Here is a 19,144-nt window from a genome sequence, read left to right on the forward strand (position 1 = left end):
AATTAGTTTAGCCAATGATTCTGGATGGGCTATAGTAACAACCCAGGGCAGGCAGAGCTTGTTTTTGGGCTCTCTAGATAGTTCAGCTGCTGCCTTTGCTCTGAGTTTGGGTGGGGCTACTGACTGGGCTCCTGTCAGGTGAGACCACAGTCTGAGCTCTTCAATCAGGCAGAGTTGCTGGCTGGGCACTAACTACAATCACCTCTGATCAGGCTGGGCTCCAGGGTGTATTCCTTGGCCAGGTGGTACTCCTATTTGAGATCTGCACTTGGACAGTGTCGCAGGCTAGGCCCTGAGGTTAGGTGGAGTTGGTGCTCCAGATTGACAGGACCAGCTGCTATGCTCAGAAGAAAAAAACAGATTAACTGGAGAAAAGGCTTATAAACTTTATTTGATGTTAATATTTTAATTTTTATGTACATGGAAGCCTTCATAGAAAAGAATTGAAGACCTAAAAAGCTGTTTGACCTGGGGGTGTTATATAACATTTTAACAATGCGCAATAAATTGTGGAGAAGTGACAAGACAAAGGAATAAGTGTTTGGGCTTCTAGGGGCAGTAAATCATGAGAAGGTCAATATATGAGGGCAACTAATGGCATATAAGGGTTATTTTAGTAGTGTGTGTTTGTGCAGACCCAGCTCAGTACTGATCTTTTTATTTTTTTCATTTGTTTTTCTTTAGCCAGTCAAATTTAGCAGTAGGGGGTTGAATACCAACTTTAGTGACACTAATGTTAATGAGTTCTGCTAACCCACTACCATCATCGGATTAGCCAGTACCAATCTTGTCTCCAGTGATAAAGGTTGTTCTCCTACTATGAGAAAGGGGAGGGGAAACATCTTCATAAAGGGAAATTTAGTCTTGCTTTTAGGCAGATAGGGAGAGGACAAAGAGTTCTGTGTTTGCTGCTTCCCAATGACTTTCAGCTTAAGAATAATTCTTATACTAAAGTGGCCTATTTTGGGATACTTAGGGTAGCATATTCTGATCCCCTTCTGTCCAAAGTTCAAAAAATAAAGACATTAGCCCTAATTTTATTACCATAATAACAACTATCATCTCTTATCTCTTTTTAAACAAGTAAGACAACTTAAATTGTCTCTAGCCAGGTATCTTATGGAAATGTGCTGGGATTTTGCAAATGCATGTCTTTTGGTTTTAGGTGAGAGTATCTTAGTTTGTAAAAATTCTGAGAAATCAAAAGGCATAGCTCTACTTCAGGGATCTCTAAAACCTGTTCGCAGCTGTCTGCAAAGACGAGAAGGAGAAGAAGTAACTGCTAGCATGATACGAGCTATTCTGGAGGTAAGAGAGAGTTCACCAAATTACAATTTGCTCTTTTATACCTAAAGTAAAACTTAAGTATGTGAAAATCTCAGCTTTGTGTTTCTTTATAAGATTATTATACTTACAGCCTTCCCAAGTCTGAATCTATAGTTATTTTCTCTATATATGTGAATTTATGTACAATTGACCCTTGGACAACACGGGTTTGAACTGTACAGGTCCACTTATATGTGGATTTTCTTCCATCTCTGCCACCCCTGAGAGAGCAAGACCAACTTCTTTTCCTTCTCCTTCTCTGCATACTCAACATGAAGATGATGAGCATGAAGAACTTTATGATGATCTACTTCCATTTAATGAATAGTAAATATATTTTCTCTTCCTTATGATTTTCCAAATAATATATTCCTTTCTATAGCTTACTTTATTGTAAGAATACAGTATATAATACATATATCATACAAAATATGTTTTAATTGACTATGTTATCAGTAAGACTTCTGTCAATAATAAGTTACTAGCAGTTAAGTTTTTGGGGAGTCAAAAGTTATAAGCAGATTTTCAACTGTACTGGGGAATGGTGCCCCTAACCCCTGTGTTGTTCAAGGGTCAACTGTGTATAGCTATACGAGGGCTGTCCAGAAAGTACCCAGCCATTGTTAATATAATGAGAACAGTTACATGGCTGGATACTTTCCAGACAGCTCTTGTATATTTATATGAATATACAACTTGAGTTTAATACAGCTAGTGCTATAGCAATCCATTTCAAAACAGCTATTAAAAACCAAATGCCAGATGGTTCTTTTTTATTTGTTGTCATTTTCTAAATTTAAAGAAAAGGTGACAAAAATGGACCTTAGTTCCTCCATCCAGATAATACCTGTTGACATTAAAATAAAACCAAGGTACACATATACATGATTAGAAGCTTCTAACAATACAGAAAAATCTAAAGTGAAAAATAAAACCTTTTTTCTGCTTAGAGCCCTCAAAGGTAACCCCTGTTAAGTGTTTCGTATGTCCATTCAGAAAAGGTTCAGTGCACATACCAGAATGCCTTGGTATTGGTTTTGGTGCTAGTGCTAGTGATACTGGTACCTGTAACCATACTCTTTTTGACCTTTCAACTACTGGTTGGATAAAAAAGAAAATACTTGATAATATAGGTAAGGATGTAGAAAGTAGGCATTTTTCATACACTTCTGAAACTCTTCTGGAGGGTAACTGAGCCATAACCTCCTAAAATAAAAACTGTACCTACCCATTTATCTAGTAATTTCACATCTAGAAATTATACCTAGGGAATATATTTGTGAAATTATACCAATTTAAGTGTATAGGAATGTTTGTTATAGGACTATTAGTAATAAGAAAAAAATTGGAAAAACCTATAATACTATTAATACTAAATAGGCTATAGTAAAATTATGCTTTGTGATCATTAAAAAGAATGAAATAGCTCTGTTTATGACGATTTATGTGTCCAATATAAAGTGAAAGAAGGCAAGGGGCAAATTAGCATATATACTAGGCGAGTTATGGGAAAATGATATCTACAAGGCACAACTGACTTCATCTTTTTCTGCTCTTATTCCCACCTCTCTTCAGGGTAGGAAGTATTCAATGTTAGCATTCCTACATTAGCCCACGTATTTCAGGAGGAAGGATGAAAAGAACTGATTTGGTTCATAGACATGAGCCATCACTACCTCCTTTATATATTTGTTAGTTCCAAAATTCCAGATGGATAATGACTCATTTATTTTTCCTTTTAAGAAAAATGGCACAACTAGTTTTAAGGAGAACTTTTCATGTTGTCATTAGGTGTTAACCTGTAATTACACTGAGTGATGATGGGAGAGTTCACAAAGAGTCAGTCTCTACATCAAGATTCTGAGAATATTTTAAGAGAATAGAATCACTTCATTTCTTTTATATCAAGAGGGCCTGTATGTCTTATTAAAAATTTATAGAAATTTTCAAATATCTTGTATCAGATAATAGTTGGTGGAGTGGCAAGTACATCGGAAGATATGCAGACTTATGCTTCTTGCACATTTTTGGCTGCAAGTATGAAAGAAGGGAAGAAAGGTATTCATAGAAATCAAGATTCTCTTCAACTTGGAGCAATTGAAGCCTGTGTGATGTGGCTATTAGAAAATGAATTTATCCAGATTACAGAAACCAGTGATGGCACAGAAGGTAAGTGTGGTTTCCTAGTTATAATTTACTCCCTTTTTCATCTTTAGTGACTTAGAGTGTGTAAGACTGTAAAAGGAAATTGACTTTTCAAGTAGCATAAAGGGAAATTTATTTTTCAAGCAGTGTATCAATTTGTTTTTAGTAAGTCAGCATTGTGTTCAGTAACTTCATATGATTAGCATAGAGCCTGCTCGTAAATTTCCATACATTGGATAAGGTACTGTTTATAAAATTTATCAGCCAAGAGGGCTAATTATGGAATATAGAAAGACAATGTTTTGTTTTATTTTATTTTTAACATTTGTTCCCCTATTTCCCCCACCCAACCCTCAAATTAGGAAAGGTGTATCATCCAACACATCTTGGCTCTGCTACTCTTTCATCTTCACTTTCTCCAGCTGATACTTTAGATATTTTTGCTGACCTCCAAAGAGCAATGAAGGGCTTTGTTTTAGAGAGTGACCTTCATATTGTCTATCTGGTAAGTTCTGTTTTCTTAACAATTATTTTTGTGAAAATGGGGAGAAAAAATACATATAGAATCCTGAACATCAATGATATCCATACTAAAGGAACACCTTGTCTGGTTTCCTTGACTAGCTTAGTAATGTTGGGAATAGAGAAGAGGTAAGAAGAGAATTATTTCAAAGTAATAAGCTAAATGTTCTAATGACCTTTTAATCTATTTTCTCCAGCCTCCTTTCAAAAAGGATTTCAGGTGGTTTATAAAAAAAATATATAGATTCAACAATATAGAAAAGAACAGCAAAGGACAATGGGATATAGGAAATTAAAGATAAGATCATAACGTAAAACTGAAGGAAAGGTTGGTATATGAACATGCATGTCATTAAGTCATGTATGGTTGCTGTTGCCAACTTTGATTCTGAGTTTTCTAGCAACTAAAGCAAAGAGAGATGCTTGATTAGTCTCAATATTCATAAGATAAATAGCAAAACAAGTTTAGGAAAAGCACTGCATTTCACTAAGAGAAATTTAGTTCTAAAAAGACACTTTGGGACTTATGTGGTTGATTAAATCTCTATAATAAGAGATAAGGAATTTTAAAATTTTTTTAAATTGGAAAATTCTCTATGAGTACTATTCTTTATAACAAAGTTGTTGGTAAGAATTAGATAAAGTAGAGTTTGAGGCCATATTCTCTGCCAAGAATCTGACCAGAAATAATAATTTTGTCCATTAAGAGCAGATGCATGCATTCTGATAAGTAAGTAAGGGAGGTAGGTAAAATCGAAATTCTTGTTAGAATGAAGAAAGTTTATCAGGAAATGTGTTTCAATAGAAAACACTATATAGTGAGCAGAAGAGAAATGTTTAAACAACGCCAATTTTTTTTTTTCTCACCAACGTGTGCAATAAATGGGTGATAATGGGCTCAAAATTTTGTGCCCTGGAGTATGGCCAGGAGGAATTTCAAAGCAGGTCTCACCAGTCATCTATCTTGGCCTTAAAAATAAGTCTCATTTATTTATAGTGACTAAGATTATGGGCTCTAGGGTCAGACTACCTTAGTTCAACTTTTGGGCTCATCACTTAATAACTGTACAACTTTGAATAAATACTTAACTTTTCTTAAGATTCCATTTTCTCATTTGTAAAATGGAGATAACAATACCCACCTAAGGGCTGATAGTCTTTGATGAGCGTTTCATATCTTAGTAAATATTTAATAAAGATTATTATTTCCAGTAAATTCTCCCATAAAAAGCACTTAGTTTTTCACCAACAAATATGATGTTAGATGTTGGCTTTTTTGCAGATTGCCTTTATCAGATTGAGGGAGTTTCCTTCTACTTCTAGTTTGTTGTGTGTTTGCTAGATTTTGTCAAGTGCTTTCTCTACATCTGTTGAGACCATCATGTGTTTTTTGTTCTACTACTATAGTATATTACATTAATTGATTACTGGATATTATAAAAATCCTGAATATTCTAGACAATTCTCATTTGGTTATATTGTATAATCCTTTTATGTGTTGCTGGATTTGGTTTGCTAGTATTTTGTTGAGAATTGTTGCTTCTATGTTCATAAGATATATTGGTCTGTAGTTCTCTTTTCTCATAATATCTTTGTATGGTTTTGGAGTAGTATTAACTTCATAGACTGAGTTAGAATGTGTTTTCTCCTCTTCTGGTTTTTGGGAAGAGTTTGTGAAATATAGTTGTTAATTCCTATTTAAACGTTTGGCAGATTTTACCAGTCAAGCCATCTGGGCCTGGGCTTTTCTTTGGAGAAAATTTGTTTGGAACTAATTCAATCTCTTTACTTGTTATAAGTCTATTTAGATTATCTATTTTTTCTTGGATCAGTTTTGGTAGTTTGTGTGTTTTAAGGAATTTGCCCATTTCATCTACTTTATCTAATTTATTGACATTCAGTTGCTCATAGTATTCCCTTATAGTACTTTTTACTTCTGTAAGTCTGGTAGTGCTGTTCGCTCCTCCATTCCTGATTTTAGTATAGTAATTTGAGTCTTCTCTCTTCATTTCTTGATCAGTCTAGCTAAAGGATTTCCAATTCAATCTTGTCTATTTTGGTTTAGTTGATTTTCTCTACAATTTTTTACTCTCTATTTCTTAAATTTCTGTTCTTTATTTTCTTCTTGTTTTGGGTTTACTTGGTACATCTATTGGCAATGTCTTGAGGTGGAAGATTAGGATATTGATGAGCTCTTTCTTTCTTTCTTTTTTAATATGGGTATTTACAGCTATAAATTTCCCTCAAAGTACTACTTTCACTGTATCCTGTAAGTTTTGTTATATGTTTTCATTTTCATTCATTTCAAGGTACTTTGTAATTTCCATTGTGATTTCTTCTCTGACCTATTGTTATTTAGTCATGTGTTGTTTAATTTTGTCATTGTGAATTTTCAAAGTTTTTCTTTTTGCTATTTCTAATTCCATTATTTTCAGAAAACATACTGTGTATGACTTCAATCCTTTTATGTTTATTGAGGCTTGTTTTATTGCCTAGCATATGGTCTATCCTGGAGAATGTTCTATCATGTGAGCTTGAGAAGAAGATACAGTTGGCCTTCTGTATCCGTGGGTTCTGTGTCTGTGGATTCAACCTACCAAAGATTGAAAATATGAAAAAAAGGTCTTTACTGAACATATGTACAGACTCTTTTTCTTGTCATTATTCCATAAATAATACAGTGTAACTATTTACATAGCATTTATGTAGTATTAGGTATTATAAATAATCTAGGGATGATTACCCTGTATGTGGTAGGATGTGCACAAGTTATATGCAAATACTATGCCATTTTATATCAGGGACTGGAGCATCCATGGATTTTGTTATCTGCATAAGGTCCTGAAACCAATCCCCCAAGGATTCTGAGGGACGACTACATATTTTATACATTGGGTGTAGTTCTACAGATATCTCTTAGGTCTAATTGATTTGGGGTGTTGTTTTAGGCTTCTATTTCCTTCTCATTTGCTCTATTGTTCTATTCATTGTTGAAAGTGGAGCATTGAAGTTTTCAATTACAGTGGTCCCTTGGGATTCGCAGCAGATTGATTCCAGTATACCTAAATATACAAAATCTGTACATACTCAAGTCACTAAGTGAGCCCTGCAGAACTTGCATATACATAAAGTCAGCCCTCCATATATGCGATTTCATGTCCCATGAATACTATATTTTTTATCTGAATTTAGTTGAAAGAAATCTGTGTATAAGTGGACCTATGCAGTTCAAACCTGTGTTGTTCTAGGGTCGACTGTATTATTATTTATTTTTATTTTATTTTATTTTTTTATTTCAGGATATTACGGTGTTACAAACATTTTAGTTATTTGTTATGACTTTGCCACACCAAAACCATGATTTGAAGTGTGCCCTTTCCCCCCTACAATGCTAACCACGTCCATTAGTTGTAGGGTTACCCACTCCCACCCCCCCAACCCACAAAGAATATTACTACTATGTGAGCATCTAGTGTTGATCAGTTAGTGCCCATTTGATGGCGAGTACATGTGTTGCCTATTCTTCCATTCTTGTTATACCTCATTTCGGAGGATAGGCTCAGGCTCTATCCAGGAAAATATAAGAGGTGCTAGATCACCATCTTTTTTATAATTGAGTAGATTCCATTGTATACATATACCATATTTTATTAATCCACTCATGGATTGACGGGCACTTGGGTTGTTTCCACTTCCTTGCAATAGTGAATTGTGCTGCCATTAACATTCGAGTGCAGATGTCTTTATTATAGAATGACTTTTGTTTCTACCCCAACTGTATTATTTTTGAATATTTGAATATTTTGTCTATTTCTATTTTCATTTCTGTTAGCTTTTGCTTCATGTATTTTGGGGTTCTGTATATATTTTTAATTGTTATATCTTCCTGATGGATTGATTCTTTTTTGTAGTAAAATGTTCCTCTTTATTGACATTTTTTAAAAGTCTATTTTGTCCGATATTTGTATAACCAGAGCAGCTTTCATGTGGTTGTGGTTTGCATAATATTTTTCATTCCTTTAGTTTCAACCTGTTGTATTTTTAAATCTGTAATTTATCTCTAATAGACAGTATATTGTTGGATTCTTTTGTATTTTATTTTATTATTTTTTATTTCGAAGTGTTATTTAAGGGGGTACAAATGTTTTTATCACATGGATATGTTGTATAATGCTTAACTCAGGGCTTTTGGTGTGCCCACCACCAGAATAGTGTTCATTGTACCTAACAGCTGAGTTTTTATCCCATACCCACCCTCCTGCCCTCTTTCTTTGGTTTATCATGTCCTTTGTATTGCTTTGTGCCTGTGTGTACCCATCTATTAGCTCTCACTTTATTAGTGAGAACCTATGGTGTTCGGTTTTCCATTCTTGAGATACTTCACTTAGGATAATGGTTTTCATTTCTGTCCACGTTGCTGCACATGACATTATTTCATTTGTTTTTTATGGCTAAGTAGTACTTCATGGTGTGTATGTGTATGTGTGTGTATTTGTGTCACATTTTCTTTATCTACTCATGAATTGAAGGGTACTTAGGTTGATTCCGCAACTTTGCAATTGTTAATTGTGCTGTGATAAACATTCAAGTGCAGGTGTCTTTTTGATAAAATGACTTCATTTCCTTTGAGATACCCAGTAGTGGGATTGCTGGATCAAGTGGTAAGTCTACATTTATTTCTTTGAGGGATCTCCATACTGTTTTCTTTAGAGCTTTTACTAATTGATAGTCTCCCAAACAGTATATAAGCATTCCTTTCTCTCTGCATCCATGTCAGCATCTTTTTTTTTTTTTTTTTTACTTTTTAATAACGGCCATTCACATACGGGTAAGGTGGTATCTCATTGTAGTTTTAATTTGGATTTTCCTGATGATTAGTGATGTTGAACATTTTTTCATGTTTGCTGGCCATTTGTCTATCTTTTGAAAAACTTCTTTATGTCTTTTGCACACTTTTTGATAGAGCTGTTTGTTTTTTTCTTCCTGATTTGTTTGAGTTCTTTGTAGATTCTGGATATCAGTCCTTTGTCAGATATATAGTTTGCGAATATTTTCTCCCATTCTGTAGGTTGTCTGTTTACTCTGTTGATTATTTCCTTGGCTGTGCAGAGCTTTTTAATTTAATTAAGTTCCATTTATTTATTTTTGTTGTTGTATTTGCCTTTGAGGTCTTAGTCATAAATTCTTTGCCTAGGCCGATGTCTAAAAGAGTTGTTCTTATATTTTCTTCTAGAATGTTTATGGTTTCATGACTCATATTTAAGTCTTCACTCTACCTTGAATTAATTTTTGTATATGGCGAGAGATAGGGATCTTGTTTCATTCTTGTGCATGTGGCTATCCAATTTTCCCAGCACCATTTATTGAATAGGGCTTCCTTTCCCCAGTGTATGTTGTCTGCTTTGTTGAAGATCAGTTGATTGTAGGTAGATGGTTTTATTTCTGGTTTCTCTATTCTGTTCCTTCTGGTTTCTCTATTCTGTTCCATTGGTCTATGTGTCTACTTTAATACAAGTACCATGCTGTTTTGGTTACTATAGCTTTGTAGTATAATTTGAAGTCAGTAATGTAATGTCTCTAAATTTGTTCTTTTTATTTTAGATTCCTTTGTCTATTCAGTCTCTTTTTTGGTTCCAGATGAAGGTTAGGATTATTTTTTCTAGATCTGTGAAATATGACACTAGTATTTTCATGGGAATTGCATTGAATCTGTAAAATCACTTTGGGCAGTATGGACATTTTAATGATGTTGATTCTACCAATCCTTGAGCAGGGGATGTTTTTCTATTTGTTTGTGTCATCTGCGATTTCTTTTCTTCTTTTTTACCTGCATTGAGTTTTGTGTTAATGCTATTTTCTTTCATCAGTGTTTTGTAGTTCTCCTTGTAGAGGTCTTTAACCTCTTCTGTTAAGTATATTCCTAGGTATTTTATTTTCTTTGTAGTTATTGTGAATGGTATTGAATCCTTGATTTGATGCTCTTCTTGAGTGTTATTGGTATATAGAAATGCTACTGGTTTGTATGCATTGATTTTGTAACCTGAGACTTTGCTAAATTTATTTACCAATTCCAGGAGTCTTTTGGTGGGATTCTGCCTTTTTTTTAGTGCAGTCTGTCAATCCCTACCATTAGATTACTTAATCCATTCACATTTAATGTTATCATTGACATGGTTGGATTTATATCTTCAATTTTCTTTTTTTTTTTTTTCAAGAACAGCATAAGTAGCAATATATCTTCAATTTTCTATTTGTCTTTTTCTATATATCTCATGTCATTTTGTTCTGTACCTCTTTTACTGCTTTCTTTTGAATCAAAGAAATATTTTCTAGTATAGCCATACATCACTTAACAATGGGGATAAGTTCTAAGGAATGCATTATTTGGCGATTTCATTGTTGTGAAAACATCATAGGTTGTACTTACACAAACATAGATGGTATACCCTACTACACACTTAGGCTATATGGTATAGTGTATTGCTCCTAGGCTACAACTCTGTTAAGCATGATACTATATTGAATACTATATAGGCAATTGTAACACAATGGTAAGTATTTGTATATCTAAACAGAAAGGAGAATGCTTTGTACGATGGCATTAGGATGTTACTAGGCAATAGGAATTTTTCAGATCTGTTATAATCTATGTGACCACCATCATAAATGCAGCCCATCGTTAACCAAAATGTCATTATGTGGCATATGACTATATGATATTTTAATTTATTTAATTTTTCTGTATATTTTTTGGAGTTATTATTTTAGTTATTACAAAGGACATTACCATGTACAACTTAAAATTATTTCCAGTGAGATATAGAAACATTATTCCTGTATAGTGCTTTTCTTTTTTGTGTGCCATTATTGTTATACTTGTTACAAACCTCTAACAGATTGTTATAATTATTACTTCATGTGATTTTATGTTTTTAAAGAAGCTGAGAGGAGAGCAAATGTCTATTTATAGAGTTTGTTATATTAACATTCTTAATTACCATTGTGTTTTTCCCCCCCATTTATTTCTATGGATATTGGATGCTATCTTTTGTCCTTAGTACAATACAGCTTTGCTCCCACCTGCCTCGTTTGGGCTGTTATTGTCAAATATATTGCAATTTTTATATGTTATAGGTCCAGCATTACAATTATATGCAGAATTGTTTTATACAGTTGCTGTTTATAATCAGTCAAGAGAAGAAAGGAGAAATGTGCAATTATGCTACATGATTACCTTTATTGGCCCTCTTTGTTTTTTTGTGTGTAGAATTGAAATACTGTTTTGGGTCACCTCTTTTCTTCTCTTCTCCCTTTCCTTCTCTTCCTCCTTCCCCCTTCCCCCTTTTTCCCTTCCTTTCCTTTTCAACAGCACTTTGAACGGGATGGGTCACTTTCTTTCAACCTAAAGAGATTTCTTTAGTATTTTTTAAAAGACAAGTTTGCAAGCAAAATTTTCTCAGCTTTTGTTTATCTGGGAATGTCTCTGTTATATCTTTACTTTAGAAAAATAGTTTTCCTTTATATAAGACTCTTATTTGATAGTTTGTTTTATTTTTTCTTTTTCTTTCAGCAGTTTGAGTATGTCATCTCAGTGCATTCTGGTCTCCATTGTTTCTGATGAGAAGTTAGCTCTTAATCTTATGGGATTTTCCTTGTATATGATGCCTTTTTTTTTTTCCTTCCTACTTTCAAGATTTTCTTTTTTTCTTTAGTTTTTAACTTTTTTTTTTTTTGGTGTGGATCTCTTTGCATTTATCCTACTAAGCTGAGTTTCTTGGATATGTAGATTAATATTTTCCATTAAATTTGGGACATTTTTAGCCATAATTTCTTAAGATATTTTTTCTGTTCCTTTCTTTCTTCTGATACTCTCAATATGCATATGTCGGTATACTTAATGTTTCCCACATTTCTTTGAGGCTTTGTTCTTTGTTCTTTCTCCTTCTTTTTCTCCCCTCTCTTTCAGATTACATAGTCTTTATCAATCTATCTGCATGTTTGCTGATTCTTTCTTATGCCAGTTTAGATATACAGTTGAGTTCCCTAGGGAATTGTTCATTTTAGTTATTGTACTTTTTTTTTGTTTTCTTTGAGACAGAGTCTCACTTTGTTGCCCAGGCTAGAGTGAGTGCCGTGGCGTCAGCTTAGCTCACAGCAACGTCAAACTCCTGGGCTTAAGCGATCCTACTGCCTCAGCCTCCCGAGTAGCTGGGACTACAGGCATGCGCCACCATGCCCAGCTAATTTTTTCTATATATATTTTTAGTTGTCCAGATAATTTTTATTTCTATTTTTAGTAGAGATGGGGTGTCGCTCAGGCTGGTCTCGAACTCCTGACCTCGAGCGATCCACCCGCCTTGGCCTCCCAGAGAGCTAGGATTATAGGCGTGAGCCACCGTGCCCGGCCTAGTTATTGTACTTTTTAACTGGAGAGTTTCCAGTTGGTTCTTTTTTGTAATCTTCTCTTTATTCATATTCTCCACTTGAGGAGATATTGTCATTATGCCTTCTTTTGCTTCTTTAGGCATGGTTTTCTTTTGTTCTTTGACCGTATTTATATCCTTTCAAGTGTTCACTTATTCCAACATCTGGACCCTCTCAAAGGTGTTTATTTTGCCTGCTTTTCCACTTGTGTTTGGGATATACTTTCCTATTTCTTATATGTTTCATTTTTTGTTGAATCCTGGATATTTTAGATAATATGTCAACTCTGAATATTGATTCTTCCCTCTCTCCTCTTTTTATTTTACTGATTCTTTCTTGTAAATTATATAAAGTACTTAGAGTATATCTAAAGTCAGAGTGTTGATATTTGAAATGTCTATGATTAAAGACTTGGGTTCTATAAAATCCAGTTGGTATGCTTAATGGTTTCTTTTTCCTTTTTCCTGGCGGTGAGTTGTTTGTGAATAAATGATGTTTCCATATAAATGAGGTATTATTACAGTTAGAAATTTTTCTAAATCCTGAGGCTTTTGGCTAATATGTAGTTTGTATGTATACTTTTGTTCTTTTGAAATGGAGTAGTTTTAGCTAATGAATGATGCTTTTTCCCTGTAGGTTACACCTATGTTTGAGGATTGGACTACTATTGATTGGTATAGATTTTTCTGTTTATGGGAGAAGTTGCCAACTTCCATGAAAAGGGTGGCAGAGCTAGTGGGAGTTGAAGAAGGGTTCTTGGCTCGCTGTGTGAAAGGAAAAGTAGTTGCCAGAACTGAGAGACAGCACCGACAAATGGCCATCCATAAAAGGTAAACATTAAGTTAGTTCCTGGACTCTCCAGTATTTAACATAGTGTTAACACAGTTTTAGATGTCCAGCTTATTGTAGTCATTTTCATTGTCAATAAAATAAAAATTTTGGCTGACTGTGGTAAAAGTTTTCAATTTTCTGTATTTACTGAATTTATCAATATTTTAGTTTCATCCTACAGCTTATAGTTTAGCAGCCATTAAATATAAAGATCTTTTAAAGTAGAATATTTAATTACTTCCCTTTAGTAAAGAAGGTGTGAATCAGAAGAACTGCCAGCTTACTGTGGCTTCATTTGGTGTTATGCTTTGTGTCATCCTTAGAAGTGATTCATTACCAATAGGGAAGGGCTAAATAAAAAGTTAAGGTGGGGAAATTGTACAAGATTTTAGCTTCTTTGAAATATAATGAAATTATTTTTCTTAAAGCATTAGTCTCTATTTACAAAATAGTCAAGTGTAAATTTTATAAGGATTTATATACTTGGATTATTTGTGCCACTATTTCCTTTCAAATCAAAACTGAATTTTACAATCAGATTCTGTCATTTTACTAAAATAATGATGAGATGGTCATGTAACTGTGTATCAGGTCTTCTTTTAAATTTTTGTGCGGCACATTTCTTGAACCAAGTGTTATTTCTTGAAGTTAGTTAGCAGTATTGAAATATGGGTGGCCTTCTTTTGTTATACAGACATTAGTTCTTTGCTATAGTGCAAATGCATGTCAAAACTTGCTTTGCAAATATTGATCTCGATCTTTGTCCACTAACCCTATTTTCTGTTGGGAATCTTCCCAGAGTGTGTAAACCCTCTGTTGCCTTTTTGGTTTTTAGTTTTTTAATACACATTGTACTTTCGTAGTAGACATAAGTGATCTCTTACCATACTTTTGATGATTTATTCTTAGGTTTTTCACCAGTCTTGTGCTATTAGATTTAATCAGTGAAGTTCCCTTAAAGGAAATTAATCAGAAATATGGATGCAATCGTGGACAGATTCAATCTTTGCAACAGTCAGCTGCTGTTTATGCAGGTCAGTTAAACAAAAGGTTTCAAATTTATTTAAGACTCTGTGGTTTGAGGTCAAGTTAAGATTAACTTTTTTCAAATTCCATTTTATTGTAGGCCTCTCTAAAAGTGCTATAATTTTGTGTAGCTTCTGCCATCAGGAAATCTAAACCTATGGCTCCTCAGTGCTTAGTACCATTTTACAGAGGACTGGCAACTAGCTGAATGTCTGGACCTTATTCCCCTGCCATTCCTTAGCAACCTGCAGACTGTCCCTCTCCTTTCTGTTTTCTTTTTCTTTTTTCCTATTGCATGAAGAAACAAAGTTCTCAGTGGTCTCCCTTTTCTCATCAAGGTACTGAGTAATACATGTTTGTGACAAGGAGTATGGCAGATGGAAAGGGATTTCTGAACTCTTGTCTAACTATTCTAAATATTATCTCTTCTAAGGAACCACTGGTGTGCCTTAATGTATTAAACCCTAAGCTGGGCAAATGGAGAAATTCTGGGTCTGAATTTGCTAAGGAATCCTTACAATCCCTTAGGAAGGAAACTCTGGGCTACTAGAGAATGTGTGTATTTATATGTGTAAGAGGTTTCATTGTGAAGGTGTGTGCTTATGAGGTCACACTGAGGGGAAGATGGAGGGAGAGAATGGTAAAAACGAAGGAACTTGCTCTTCAACTTAATGGTATCAAAGATCTGTGATTGGCTCTAGGATTAATGCTCTCACAGGGAAGTGACTTTCTTAATGACTTGGCACTTAGCTGCTCTACCTCTTTATTTCAAGAGGGTATAGCTATTGAGCTAGGCAGTCTTTTTGGAAGAAAATAACAAGGGAACTCCACTCTTTGTAGTCCTCTGAGCCCTTGAATATTTAAAAAGCTTTCTTGTTTTCCTCACCTGTTTTTAAGAGTTCTCTGTTCTTTACAAAAAAAAAAAAAAAATAAGGGAGAGAGAGGAATGAACTAGGGTGACTTTCAGTTTGTTTTGTGTTTAAACTGTGCTCTGCCTTAGTTTTCAGGTAAGTTGAGGATTAAGAATAAATGAGATGACATTTAATGTGTTTAGCATATTTATTATCCACTAAGGCTAGGTACTTGATATATGTCTGGTGTCTTGTTAATTTTTATCTTGGGCCTTGTTAAACTTTGTAATTCTGCAGGAAAAACCAAAACAAATAAACGAAGTACATCTAAAGAAATCGAGAATTGGTCTATAAGGAACTTTAATTTAAAAAATATTCTATGAATTTTCTAGGGATGATTACAGTATTTTCCAACCGCCTGGGCTGGCACAACATGGAACTGCTACTTTCCCAATTTCAAAAGCGTCTTACATTCGGCATCCAGAGGGAGCTGTGCGACCTGGTCCGGGTATCCTTACTTAATGCACAGCGAGCCAGGGCTCTCTATGCTTCTGGCTTTCTTACTGTGGCAGATCTTGCTAGAGCAAATATTGCTGAGGTGGAGGTGGTTCTCAAAAACGCTGTACCTTTCAAAAGGTAAGAAAGTCCCTTTATCTACATAGGGTTATTAGGTGAAAAATCAAGTCAATTTTTAAATAATAGATAATGTATTGCAGTATTTCCCTCAGAGATAATCTCTTGCATACTTGGTGTAACTGGAAGAAAATGCGGCTACTTTTTCCCCTTTGAGGATTACTTTTTATTTTGTATATTTTTAAAATATTACATGACTTAAAAGGCACTTTTAAAACTGTCATAGTTCTCTCCTAGAAAGACTGAAAGTGTGGTACCAATGCTTTTGCTTTGATAAATTTTGATTTGCTTTGACTTTGATCTACTTTGATAAATTTTTGTTAAATTTAATAAATTTTGATGAATTTTGATATTGATTTGATTTTATTATATATCTGGGGCTAATCTTAAACTTTCTTCAGGCAAGAACATTTTAAAATACACTCCTCTCAAATGTTCTTTGGAACACTAGTCCCTCAAAACAATTTGTAAGAAGATTCTTTGATTTTTTTGTGTGTGTATGTATAACTAATGTATAGAATGGGCTGGACTCAGCGTATTATCAAGGAATAGCTTAATTATTTTTTCTACCACTATTCTTTAAACTCATTCCAATATGAAATCTCAGTCAGATCCTATAGCTATTTAGTTACTTTCAGATACTGTTTTATTTTCATGTATTAAAAATGTTTCTTCCCTCCTACTCATTTTAGGCTTGACTTAGGCTCTGAAACCTGTAATGTGTGGAAAGGGGTAAGGGTATAGTCTTCATTTATTCTTTCTCTTTTGTAATCTTAAGGTTTCAGATGGGAAGGAGGGATGAGAGGTAAAGGGGCAAAAAATCTTTACTAGTGGCATTTGTATCTGTATCTTTGTTAGATATTGAGAGCTGGCCTATGTGCAAATTCTGGTTCTTTTTCTCAGGGGGTATTTTTGCAGGTGTTTTAGGGAACATGGCCTTTTACTGTGCTGCCTAGGCTGGTCTCAAACTCCTAGCCTCCAGCGGTCCTCCCACCTCAACCTCCAGAAGCACTGGGATTATAGAGGTCAGCCACTGTGCCCAGCCCCTGAACTCTTATTGTTTGAATTTATTGTTTTTATCATTGATTCTCTAGGGTTTTCCAGGTATGCTGCCATGTCATCTGTAAATAGGGATATTTTACTTCTTCTTTACCAATTCTTATGCTTCTAATTGATTTCTCTTGTCTAATTGAATTAGCTAATTAAATTAGCTTATAATACAATGTCTAACAGTAATAAAGATAGAGGGCATTTTTTCTTTTGTTTGTGATTTTAGTGGAAATGTCTCTGGCTTTAGGACTCTGTGTGTATATTTTTATCATTTTATGAAAATGTCTAGAACAGTAATTGTAAGTTTTTAGAATTTTTTAAAATCAAGAATGGGTATTGAATTTTGTCGAAGACTTTTTTTTTTTTAACATCTGTGGAGATAATTATAGTCGCTCAGAGCATAATGATGTTTCAATGATGTACTACAAAGACCACTGTGGTCCCATTAGATTATAATGGAGCTGAAAAACTCCCATTACCTAGTGACATTGTAGCCATAGTGCAATGCATTACCTTTCATGTTTATGTGTGTTTACATACACAAAAACTTATAATGGTGTTACAGTTGCCTACAATATTCAATACCGTAACATGCTGTACAAGTTTGTAGCCTGGGACCAATAGGATATACCATATAGTCCAGGTTTGTGGTAGGCTATACCACCTAGGTTTGTGTAAGTACATCCTAGGATGTTTGCACAAATACAAAATCACTTAATGATGCATTTCTTAGACCTTATCCCTGTAGTTAAGCAATATATGACTGTATTGGTTTTTTTCTTTTACATTTATTAGCATGGTATATTAATAGATTTCCTAATATTGAATCAATCTTGCATTCCCAGAATTAATTTCATTGTCATTTGGTTATGGGATATTATTTCTTACATGATACTAGATTCTGTTTGTTAATATTTAATTTAGTATACTTTTGCGTGGTTATTCATAAATAATATTAGTCAATAGTTTTCTTGTCTTATTTTGGCACTGTTTTCATTCAGGTTTTGGTATCAGTGTTTGATATTAGACTTCCTTCGTAAAAAAGACTTAGGAAGTCTGTAATAATTTATAGAATCTTGGGACTATGTGGTTGAAGGTTTGATATGATTTCCCCATGAAACCATGGTGAACTGGTATCTTCTTATGGGGTTAGTTCTTTGATTATAATTTCTATTTTATTTTTTCAGAAATTACTCTCTTTAAGCTTTCTATCTTTAATTTTGGTATTCTATGTTTCCCTAGGAAATGATTCATTGAGGTTTTCAAATATGTTTCATAGAGATCTATAAGTTAGTTTTTTGGGAATTTTACATATTTCTTCTATTTTATTGACTATTTCCTCCTTGTCATTTCTTATTTTGTAAATTTCTGCTTTCCCCTATTTTCTTGATCAAGTTAGCTAATGATTTATTTTGTAAATAAAAATAAATCCAGGATTTGGGGTTTTTTATTATAATTAGGTCTACATTTTTTGAAAATAATTTAACTCATTCCTTTTATTATTTCCTTCCTGTACTTTCTTTTGTTTACTTTGTTGTGCTTTTTCTAGTCTTTTTTCCCAAAATGGATATTTAATGCACTTTCACATTTTTATGTTTATTGATAAATAATATACTATTTGTTTATAGTTTAATACTATGAATTTAGTGCTATGAATTTTTTGTGATCATTGCATTAATAATGTAACCCATATGTTCTAGCTTGTTTTCCCTCTTTCACTAGGAGTCATTCAATAAGAGGTTTTGTTAATATCCAGGTGAAGGGCTTTTTTTAATTTGGTTAATAATTTCTGGTTTATTGCATTGCAACCTAAATGTTATTTGTAATGTTTCTATTTTATGGAACTCACTGGTGTTTTCTTTGTGACCTATTATGTGATCAATACAGACTAGATATGTATTCTAAAGATATAACATTTGAAATATAAATTCTACCTTATTTATTATTTCATTATGTTTTTTTTCCTTATTCTCTATCCTACACACACACACACACACACACACACACACACTCTTCATTTGTCTTTTAATGAGAGTGGTTTGTTAAAGTCTACTATTGTTAGTGTGTTTCTCTCTCTGTCTCCTCCTATCTCCTATAGTGTTTACTTTATAAAAATGGTTACTTGTTGGCTAGATGTGGTGGCTCACACCTGTAATCCCAGCACTTTGAGAGACTAAGGCGGGAAGATAGCTTGAGGCCAGGAGTTCAAGACCAGCCTGGGCAACATAGAGAAATCTTGTCTCTACAAAATAAATAAATAAATAAAAAAAACTAGCCGGGCACGGTGGCGTGCGCCTGTAGTCCTAGCTCCTCCAGAGACTGAGGCAGGAGGATCA

General features: G+C 33.9%; 1 protein-coding gene across 1 annotated transcript in view; it reads left to right on the plus strand.

The window, feature by feature from the left end:
* Positions 1-19,144, plus strand: part of POLQ (DNA polymerase theta) — a 98,272-nt gene that overhangs the window by 22,394 nt on the left and 56,734 nt on the right. Inside the window, exons 10-15 of the mRNA XM_045540178.1 lie at positions 1,173-1,308; positions 3,291-3,495; positions 3,834-3,976; positions 13,054-13,247; positions 14,158-14,282; positions 15,518-15,761. Coding sequence (XP_045396134.1) covers positions 1,173-1,308; positions 3,291-3,495; positions 3,834-3,976; positions 13,054-13,247; positions 14,158-14,282; positions 15,518-15,761 — 1,047 coding nt within the window. The remainder of the gene's footprint in view (positions 1-1,172; positions 1,309-3,290; positions 3,496-3,833; positions 3,977-13,053; positions 13,248-14,157; positions 14,283-15,517; positions 15,762-19,144) is intronic.

This window comes from Lemur catta, chromosome 1 (assembly GCF_020740605.2).
Source record: "Lemur catta isolate mLemCat1 chromosome 1, mLemCat1.pri, whole genome shotgun sequence".
NCBI lineage: Eukaryota > Metazoa > Chordata > Mammalia > Primates > Lemuridae > Lemur > Lemur catta.